Source organism: Bidens hawaiensis, unplaced genomic scaffold, assembly GCF_021521415.1.
Source record: "Bidens hawaiensis isolate Kalapana, Puna unplaced genomic scaffold, B.hawaiensis_p1.1 tig00042292_1, whole genome shotgun sequence".
Taxonomy (NCBI): Eukaryota; Viridiplantae; Streptophyta; class Magnoliopsida; order Asterales; family Asteraceae; genus Bidens; species Bidens hawaiensis.
Window position 1 is genome coordinate 146129 of NW_027497487.1, and position 11451 is coordinate 157579.

The 11451-nt window shown below is 36.0% G+C and overlaps 1 protein-coding gene across 1 annotated transcript; it reads left to right on the forward strand.

Annotated features, from left to right (window-relative positions):
* Window positions 1-859: 859 nt before the first annotated feature.
* On the forward strand, window positions 860-1162 carry LOC143593526 (uncharacterized protein At1g15400-like). Its single transcript, XM_077073134.1, has one exon. The coding sequence runs from the start codon at window positions 860-862 to the stop codon at window positions 1160-1162; it is 303 nt and encodes a 100-aa protein (XP_076929249.1).
* Window positions 1163-11451: the final 10289 nt, after the last annotated feature.

Here is an 11451-nt window from a genome sequence, read left to right on the forward strand (position 1 = left end):
AGATAGGTGAGCCGATCCGAATCTAGATATGGGGAGTTCATGACCTGGGCCATAAGTATATGCTACAATTCCCCTCATTAAAATGACAAACGTTCGAATCCTGCAATGTGCATATTATGTAATTTAGTTAATATAATATAAATAAATTAGACATTGGTATACAGTTACACACCCCTCTTATCATATCAACCAGTCTATTTTGTGTATCGACATATAGATATGCTATACAGTTGTTTAATCATGATATAATTCCTTTTATACGACCGTTTAACTGATGACAATTCACTTTATACGGTCTTGTATACGAGCGTATGTATATACCCAGAAATAATAATGAAATAAATTATAGAGATTAGATTAGTAAGCATAACATAACTATTTCTTTGAGAATTACGTTGTCCTACCCCAAACATAACATGAATTGCTTATTTTTCAATGAGATGTGGCCCACACATTCAAGCATTAACACCTATGCCAAAATCCAATCAACGGTCCAAATTAGCCTCTGCAGATGGGCCACAGTCTTCAAAGTTAAACAGAGTGTTGAATATCTTGGCATTCCTCCTTTGACTTCGTCTACCCTGCCACACAACGAACTTTCAACCGACCTCCATCTTTTATAAATAAATAAATTTACAAGCTTTGCACATAATAATAATAATAATAATAATAATAATAATAATAAAATCCATTAAATGCCACCATTACATTACAATTTACAATTACAATTACATAAATTGAAAGTGACCTCAAGAGTTAGGACAGTCTTGTAATTTCATCACCAACCCACCCCACTGGATTCCATCTTTCTATCATTATATACCCTCACAAACTCATTTTTAGAGAGAGAAAGCCAGAGATGGAGGCTTTACCAAGGTCAGAAATATCATTCAGAAGATCAGGGTCTTCTGGGCTTGTTTGGGATGACAAACTGCTCTCAGGAGAGCTTAAACCAACCAAGCCGAAAGATGAAGACGACAAGGACAAGACTCATGAGCCACAAAGATCAGAACCAAGACCTTACAAATCTGTTGAAGTTGAAGCCACTATTGACCCTCCATCCCCTAAGGTCTCTGGCTGCTGTGCCATGTTTGGAAAGCCTGTTAAATCCAGCAAGAACACACCCAACAAACACAAACCTAAACCCACCCATAAATCTTGAATCTTGAAAATCTTCTTGAAGTGGGTGAGCTTGATTCTATCTTGTTGTTTGTTGGGTGTTTGTGGGTCAGTCTTTGTTTTCCTTTTTTAAATACTTTTGGGTTTAGTTTCATGGGATACATCTCTATATCTATATATCCATACAAAGATATTATTGGGGGCATGGGAAAGTCTAGTTTTGTGTTCTTGGGATGCTGTCTTATGTAGGATTATAGTTTCTTGTGTTCTTTCTTCATGTAATTGTTTGTGTATACAATTCTTTCTTCTCTCCAAATTATGAGCGTGTCTTGTATAGAGAATCCCCAATTGCATTGAGGGTTGTACCTTGGAATGGATCACAATCACAAAGATTGGTACTATGAGTTGTGTTGAAAGAATTTGTGGATGAATCATCAACATCTTTTTATAATTTATACTTTACTTGTGGGTGTGTCAAAACTCAAAAGCTTTGATGTCCAAAGAATCCCTAATTACTACTATCTTGAATGTTTCCAAGAAGTACCTTGATGCATTAAAGGATTGTACTTTGATCCGCTATGGAGTTGTACCTTACAACGAAATCAGTGGCAATTACAAGATGGGCATCTTGTTCTTGGTGTATTTTGTTTGACAAAAACCAATCATGGTACAGCTTTTTGTTGCATATTGTTGTAATTTTGATAAAAGACAATAGAGGCTTCAAAAGAGATGGCTCCTTTGGAAATATTAGGCTGAGGGGTGTGGGGGGCGCGAGAGGGGGCGCGAGTGGGGGCGCCAGCCAATAATATTGTGACGTGTGGCAGAGAGAGAAACTTGATAAGATGGGTGTTGGTTGTGGTGCTCGCGCCCCTGGCCCTGGTGTGGAGGGGCGCGAGAGGGGGCGCTAGCGGTTTTTTTTTATTTTTTTATAAATGTATTAAAAAAACGTATTATTAAAAAAACTCATAAATTATTTAAAAAAACACACATTAATTAAAAAAACACATTAATATCTAAAAAAAAAATTAAAGTACAAAATAAAAAAAAAACATTAAATATCCAAACTATAATATGCTAAAAGTGAAAATAAAGCTAGCCATCTAAATTATAATAAAGCTTCAAAGATTAAGGGCTAAAAGTGAAAATACATTTAAATTATAATATGCTAGCCATCTCCTTCATTCCCGTTTTTCCGATTTGGGTTTCCGGCCGTCGGAATCCGACCTTGGCCACCTTAAAAAGCCTCCTTAAACTATTATTTTAACTGGATTCCCAAGCCCAACGGCTCTTCACGCATTCCCAAGCCCCCTTTACGCCTCTTCCCTCCCGCTACCCCTCTTGCGCCTGCGTTGTTTTTCGTGCTCGCGCCCCTCTCGGGCCTCGGTGGTGTGGTGCTCGCGCCCCGGGGCGCGAGCGGCTGGCCTCACGCGCCCTTTCTCGCGCTCCATACCCCTCAGCCTTATTATTATTTAAATGTCAATTGCATGTGATGTGATGGTGGCGTGGTTAATTTATATTTTTCTAAGTATTTTTATCATGCCACAATTATATGAGTGTTGATTGCACCATCCTCGTATGGCTATGATGGCATCCACATATGCCCATTCCTTTATTTTATTAATTAATTACATTTACCCAATTCGGCCAGTAGACACCTCTAGTTGGAGATAGACTATAGAAAAAAAATGTAATTGCTTTATAATATCTTTGTCCTGAAAATTAATTAAATTAATTTAATAACTCATGTAATAGTGTATATACTTTTGGTTTAAAATACTTTTGGTTTAAAGCTGATCGGTTTATTGGTTTAAACACTGGGTAAAGTTAAAATACAAAAGACAACAAAAATGAGAAGGGTGAGAAGGAATCCAGTTCATTAATCTTGTATTTTAATAGCTGAGATTAATTTAATAAGTAAAAATTGATAGAAAGGGCATGAAGGTAATAACACACCTTTGTTGACTTTCTCTCTCCACATGCAAGGCACATGCCAATCCCCCCATCATTTTAAACTGTTCGTAACTTTTTCATACGACATTATTTTTTTTAAAAAAAATCACCATAATAATAAGCGTTTTTTTATCTTTAATATGAGTATCATATTGTTATATAAAAATTAAAAAAACTTAATGGGTTTTCTTAATTGTGTTTTTTTGTTGTTCATTGTGTCATTGTGTAATATGTTGTTTCCATTGTGTTTTACGTTTCAAGTCATTGTGTTATACGTATTCACCATTGTGTCTTGCGTTTTAGGTAATTGTGTTATACGTATTCACCATTGTGTCTTACGTTTTAGGTCATTGTGTTATACGTATTCACCATTGTGTTTTACGTTTCAAGTTATTGTGTAACATGTATTAAGTATTGTGTTTTATGTATTAGATAAAAAGACACAATGGTGTGCGAAAAGACACAATGATAAGCGAAAAGACACAATGGTGTGCAAAAAGACACAATAACGAAAAAAGACACAATGACGAAAAAGACAAAATAATAAGCGAAAAGACACAATGGTGTGCGAAAAGACACAATGGTGTGCGAAAAAAGACACAATGATAAGCGAAAAGACACAATGGTGTGCGAAAAGACACAATGGTGTGAGAAAAGACACAATGACGAAAAAAGACACAATGATAAGCGAAAAGACACAATGGTGTGCGAAAGACACAATGGTGTGCGAAAAACACAATAACGAAAAAAGACGCAACGGTGTGCGAAAAAAGACACAATGATAAGCGAAAAGACACAATGACGAAAAAAGACACAATGGTGTGCGAAAAGACACAATGGTTTGCGAAAAAACGCAATGATTAAAAAAGACACACTGATAAGCGAAAAGACATAATAGTGTGCGAAAAGACACAATGACGTGATTTTTGTTTTAAATTTTACATAACAAAAATCATACTCATGTTAAAGATAAAAAAAACACTTGTTATTATGATGATATTTTTTTTTTAAAAAAAATGTCATACGAAAAAGTTACAAACGTTCTAAAATGTTGGGAGTATTAACATATGCCTTGCATGTGGAGAGAGAAAATGTGTACAATTACCTATATACCCTTTTTCTTTTGGTCCCTCCTTGACACATGTCAATTATTTATGGCTTCTCACACTTCTCATTTTTCTTACCCTTTGTAGAATAACTTGACCCATTTTAAGTTATGCGTAGTGGAGGGGTTACAAATGGGGGTGAATTGTGACACGTGTTGTCCAGTCAACAAAGGGTGAGAATTTGTTTTTGGGGTGTAATGGTGTAGAACTGTAGGGGGGCTACAAGTTGGGCCCACAGTATCTTTTTTTATTATTTTCTTAATAAAAACCAATTTAATTAAATAATTAAATAAAAATATATTAAAATTAAAAAATAAATACAAAAAAATACATAAAACTAAAAAAAACACACAATAATAAAAATAAATCATAATAAAAAAACACACCACAACAAAATACATATAAAAATACAAATAAAAAAACTAATTCATTCGTCTTCATCTTCGTCTTCGTCCCCATCCTCGTCTTCGTCCAACTCTTCGTCCACAACGGGACGATTATCCCACACGTGTTGAACCAAATCCGCCTTCAGTTGGTGATGTATATCACTTGATGTGAGCTAGTGAATGTTATACGTTCGTTGGTCTTGGGTTGGTTCAGGGAACTGTTTTGGAACGCTTCCTGGTGTATAGTATTAACATATTGTGTTTCCCTCGTCTTCTAAAATCATATTATGCAATATGATACACGTATACATGGCATCGTTCATATTTGCCAGCGTCTATACACGACAAGAGTTTTTCACATAATGCCAACGTTTTTTTAAAACCCCGAAACACCTCTCGATATCCTTTCTCGCGGACTCTTGCTTCTTCTTAAAATAATCTCTTTTTCTTCGATCGGGTCTTGAAACGTCTTGACGATAATCGAGTACTCTGGATATATCCCATCTCCCAAATAGTATTTGTGACGATAGAAGTTATCGTTGGCATAAAACGGTAAGACTGGTATGCTACGGCTGATGTAATACTTTAGCACGGGCGACGTGTTGAGAACGTTTATGTCGTTGTTGGACCCGACTGAGCCGAAGTAGGCTGACCAAATCCAGAGGTCGTGTGAACAAATGGCTTGAAGACTAACCGTTGGCATTCCATGGTCACCACGAGTGTATTGACCTCGCCATGCGGTTGGACAGTTGGCCCACTCCTAATGCATGCAATCTATACTTCCAATCATGCCTGGAAAAGAAGGTTTGCTTTCGTGTGTATATGCGAGTCAGGTCGTTTGAAGTAGGAATCCTCAGATAACGACGAGAGTATAATTGTATTATTCCTATACAAATAAATTATTAAAAAATATTTATATTAAAAACAATAATTAATACAAACAATTTAAATTATACTGAAAAGCAAAAATTCTCCAACGCATCTCTCGTTGTTTTCTCAGTCATCTTTAAATACTCGTCATTGATATCGGTCGTGTTGCCGTATGCGAGGATGCGTAGAGCCGAAGTACACTTTTGGATGGCGGAGAATCCTAAATATTCTCTTGTGTCGGGTTTCTGTTGAAAATACTCATACTCCCGCTCCATATCTCCAACGATGTGCAAAAATAAACGCTTGGACATCCGAAAACGACGTCGAAACATAGCGTCGTTATATGTAGGTGTGTCGTTGAAGTAGTCTTTCATCAAACGTGCGTTCGCTTGCTTACGATCCCGAAGGATATATGATCGTCTACGTGGTGGCGTATAACTAGTAGAGCCGGACACCATGTTATTGGCGACGGCCCGAACCGCGTTCGTGACCTCTAGATGCTCTTCCGCCACTCGTCGATGAATCTGATGAATTCTTCGACTCTCATTGATTAATTGATCCCAAATCTTGGCAGAATTCGTGGATCCAGGGAACTTATTGAGTTTGAAGAAGTATGAAATGATGAAAATGATTGGTATTTTTATGTTTGAGTTTGTGTATGATATGGTGAAAATGGTTTAATTGGTTTGATATTTATATTGAGTTTTTAATTTAATTTTTTTTAGTTAGCCGTTATCCAAGGGTATAATTATTATTATATTATTATTTTCATCTCTCGCCGGCGACAATATAACCCCGCCCTCGCCCCAATTCGCCCACATATCGCCGGGAAGGCGGTGTTCGCGCCCTTTCTCGCCCAAACCCACGCCCACTACATATGGTCTTAAGCATTTAACTTTGCTAACGAAATGTTTATCCAATTACATATTGTATAAATTTTTTAGCATTTTAACTTTAGTTATAACTTTTTGACTTTTTCAAGTTGGTCAAAAATAAAAATAAAAAAACTTTAATTGTAGCAGCTTTTCTACCTTCAACTTTAATCACAAATATATTTTTTGAATGGTACCGTAACAAACAAATTTGATACCAATTGAGTTACCCTACATCCTACTGCAATACGTCGGTTTAAAGCAACTACCTAATGATCTGCATTCTATATACTAACTACACATTTTTTAAAGAAGTTATAAACATATAAAATTAATCAACTTAAGATTACACAATAGAACTAAATCGAAGCATGTTAATTAAAAGATATACATTCGTAGGAAACAATTTTGTCATACAAAAATTATATCCATCATTAAAAACTAAGAGCATATCCAGTGAAAGATGCCGTCATTTACAAGTTTCAACTCACCATTGCCCATATACTCTCTCTCTCTCTCTCTCTCTCAAATTCCTGGTGGAATCTGGACGGCATATCGAACACCCACAGAAGATGCTCTAATCGTTATATACCGAAAATGCTTTAGTGTACGAAATCCGGTTTTATGTATACAAAATAACTTTGCAGATACACGCTAATCATTTGCTTATTTTTTTTTATTTTTGGTTGCTTTCACTCTTACCTAAAACCTAAGACAATTTGAACACTAATAGATAATCAATAATAAAATATGTGAAAACTAGTTGTTAAAGAGTATAAAAAGACAATGCATGTTAGTAATAATAAATTAGTTCAAATGGAAACAATACCGATAGTCTATAATTTGATCACCTAACACAACAAAGCATAAAAGATGTATATATATAAAATTTTCAGTTATTATTAATTATGTAAGTGACAAAGAGGTGATGTAAATTCTCTTCTCTACATCTTGGTCACAATTAGAACATATACAGTGGAGGTTCCCTATAAAACGTTTTGCGTTATATGATGTCGCGTTATTATAAGAGGTTTTGATTAAAAAAAAAAGATATAGTGTACGAAGCCCCTACCGATCATTATTTCATTATTATTATTATTATTATTATTATACAAATAACATTTTATTAAATAACTAAACTTTACATTAAAGTTTATAAAACGACTAAAATTTAATCGTCTTCGTCTTATCTTTCAAACTCGTCTTCACCTTCATCTTCTTCCCTTATAAAATCCTAACCCCATTACCACCATCACCCATCTTCGCCCCCCGGACTGTTTTTCAGTCACCCCTCCATGGAAGCAGAACTTTATTGTCTATCTTAAATTGACCAAAAAGATCAGTGACTCGACTATGATCGGACGGTGCCAGTGATGTATAAATAGAAGGCCGAAAAAGGAAAAAAAACTAAGCAAATAAAGAGATGAAACAAAGCATAGAAAATAAATGGTGAGTTGGTTTTAGAGAACGAGGCTTTTACTTGTGGAAGGAATCCATGAAATGGTTATTTGGATATGGTGTTTAAGTAGTTTAAGGTAAGTTACCCGACATACTAAGTATAGCCGGTCGATCCTCTAGTTCGGTGGTTTCATGTGCAAGCACATGTCATTTCTCAGTAAAATTAAAAAACATAAAAATATAAAGAGCTTTTTAGCATTATACGAGAATCAATATAAATTTTTGACAAAATGGCAAAACTCGTCCTTTGTGTTTACATGAATTTTCAGTGAATGTCCTTTAGCGTAACAAATAACAGAAAATATCCTTTATGATTAAAAACCTTATCACGTTTTGTCCTTTAACCCTAACTCAGTTAAGTTTTCTTGTTAAAACCAGTCATGTACAAAGCACATGGTGGTGAATTTTACTTTTACTACTTGAGGACTATTTATATAAGTAACTGAAAGTTTGAGCCAAACAAAAATATTTAAAAATAAATTATCTCCCTCTCTCTAAGCTGCAACTCCATCACCTCTCTCAACACCACCACCACCACCATCTCCGGCCACCATATTTTCCGAAGAAACCACCACCACCTCGTCGTAATCGGTCTCGGTGTCACCACCCCGTTTCCCACATCCACCAGTTCATCCCGTTGACTTTGACCAGATGGGTCTTCGTTCCTAAGGGTTTTCTCATAATTAGCATATGGGTTTTCTAGGGTTTGCTCGTTATTGGTGGCGACTGTGGCTGCGCTATTAACAAGTTTTTAATAAGGTTTTTAATAATTTGAATGTACATATAGTGTAAGTGGTATACAATATAATGAAACTCAAATAGTTGCATATGTATAACTGAATAAATTAACTACAATTGACATATTAACCTCTTTCTAGTGCTTATGTACGTGTGCATTGTAAGCACCTGTTAATGAAATTTAATCAGCTGCATATGTCAGACTATACAAATTAACTCCAATTAACCTCTCTCTAGTGCTTATGAATGCAATTGCAAGCACAAACACAAATAAACAGTACAATACATCTGGGTTTTCTAGGGTTTGGGACAAAACGTGATTAAGTTTGGGATGGCGACTGTGTAATGGCGACAGCGACGGCAACTGTTGCGGCGGCGACGTCGGAGCTAGGGTTTGGGACAAGAATGAAGAAACCAAACCCTTGAATTAAGAAACTAATCGAATAATCCAATAAGGAAATAGGATTAAGGAATTGGATAGTGAAACCATATCTGGTGAGAATTAAGGGTTTGGATTGAAGGAAAATGGAGATCAGAAATAAGACGGAACTAGGGTTTTTCGGAAAATATGGTAGCCGGAGATGGTGCTAGTGACCGGAGATGGTGATGGTGGCGGTGGTGTTGACAGAGGTGATGGAGTTGTAGGATAGAAAGAGAGAGAAGGGGGGGGGGGGGAGATAATTGATTTTTAAATATTTTTATTTGGCCCAAGCTTTTAGTTGTTTACATAATTAGCCCCTCAAGTAGTAAAAGTCAAATTCACCACCATGTGCTTTGCACATGACTGGTTTTAACATGAAAACTTAACTGAATTAGGGTAAAAGGACAAAACGTGATAAAGTTTTTAATCATAAAGGATGTTTTCTATTATTTGTTTCGCTATAGGACATCCACTGAAAATTCATGTAAACATAAAGGACAAGTTTTGCCATTTTGTCTAAATTTTCCTGTTAACGGCCGGTCAACACACGTAAGTTACTATAGCTGAAAGGCTTAGGCTCTATGTTCAATGTGTCGTGTGACATCCTTCATTTTTTGGTTTATTGTTTGTAGTTGTTAACCCGACTCGGGCTTGTATTCGAATCTTTATTATCAACGATATCGAGTGTTTATTAGTATTTAATGGTGTTTAACTTATTTTATATTGTTTTGTTATTCAAACTTGTTAAAACATGGTTAAAGTCACTTAAATCAAGCTTAAAACACATTTCTAGAAACATTAGGAATTAAAACTACCAAAATGGAAAATCTAGTGGATCTACCCCGTCGCGAACTCATTGCTTCGCGTAGCGCGGCCAAGGAGCTGTGCAACAGCTTTGCAATTTAGTTCGTTCTTTTGACTTGTTTATCATCCAATCTTTATCTTAAGCCGGTAATAATTCAAATTCAAGGATTCTAGAACAATATTAAGCATATTCTATCATAATCCTACGAATCTTGTAATCTAATTTGAGATTATGGTCAAAATTAGTGTTTATCTTATTCATTTTTGAGTTTTAAACAAATTATCACTAATTTGGTGATAAACGTGAAGCTTAATCCGTTTCCTATATAAACAAAGGTAGCTTGTCGTTTATTTTCAGCTATATAACTCACAATCCTCTCTCACTTTCGCGAATTCAAGTTTTAATTTAAGTGTTCTTCAAGGTTTGATTTTCAAAAGTCAGACAGATCCTTCAAGCATCAATAAACTAGTTCCTCATACAATTGTCGGGAACGTTTTGGTTTTTATTGTTATAACAACCCATAATACAAACAAAAGGAAAAGTGAAGAAAATGAAAGAAGTGAATTCCATCACACATTGGTGGAGAAAAGAAAATGGAATGCCTACAATTTGGTATAAATATGAAAGTAAGTTCTTGTCCCACATGGAAAATAAGATAAATTTGGAATTTCTTTATAAGAAGATGAGTTTTCATAGTAATATTCTTTTATGTTTAGCATGCACCAAGTGGTCCTAGCAGAGGGTGCGAAGCATCCAACGCGCACGCGAACGGGCACGGACAAGGGTAAGGGCATTGGCTCGGGTGAAGTGCGATGGGCGCTTTGATGGCTCACTTCGCACGCTCGCATCGCCGCGAGCCGCCTTATTGTTTTTGAAAACTTGTTCCTTCGCGTTATGTGAAGTATCATCAGTTATCCAGAAACTCTATTGTCCTTCGCACTACGCGAAGTAGTCCTTCGCGCGACGCGACGTGGAAGTCACGCGACAGTGACACGTAGCCTGCCACGTGGTATAGCTAGGGCTGACTCGGCAACCCTATGTTCCATTCGCGGTACGCGATGTGCTTCATGGTATTGGTTTGCGCTACGCGAACTGACCAAATTTCAAGTATAAATAGGAGGGAAAATCAGCCTTCCTTTGCTTGTCCCACATCTGATCTCTCTCTAAAATTTCATATATATATATATATATATATTGGTACAATACCCCCGAGTAGTCGTAACGATACCCTTTCCGATCGATAAAGAAACTTTTATAACACGAATCTGAAAGCTCCGCCTGTACAAGGTAAGACATTGTGCCATCGTGTAAAGTTTTGATTCTCGCTATAATTATTGGGTTTATACTAATTTAAATATGCTACATTGTGTTTAACCTAGGTATTTAATACCAGGAATCGCTCGTTTATTATAAACTTACAAGGTGAGACATTCGAGTCATTGTACAACTCACGCTTTACGTGAGACAAATGGTTTTCCAATACTATCATGATGATTTTCTTAAACCTATTAAACTCATGACGGATAATGATTTCAAAGTATTTTTCAAAATGTTTTAAAATACATTACAGTGATTAAGTCTCTGTAGACTTACGGGATGATTACTACTGGTATTGTGGGGGGTTTTGTATACAATGCTTGCCTACTGGGCTATCACACGTTACTTATTAGACAAGTATTAGCCAATAAGTAATATGACCACAGTCATAGTCTCATAGATACGGTCG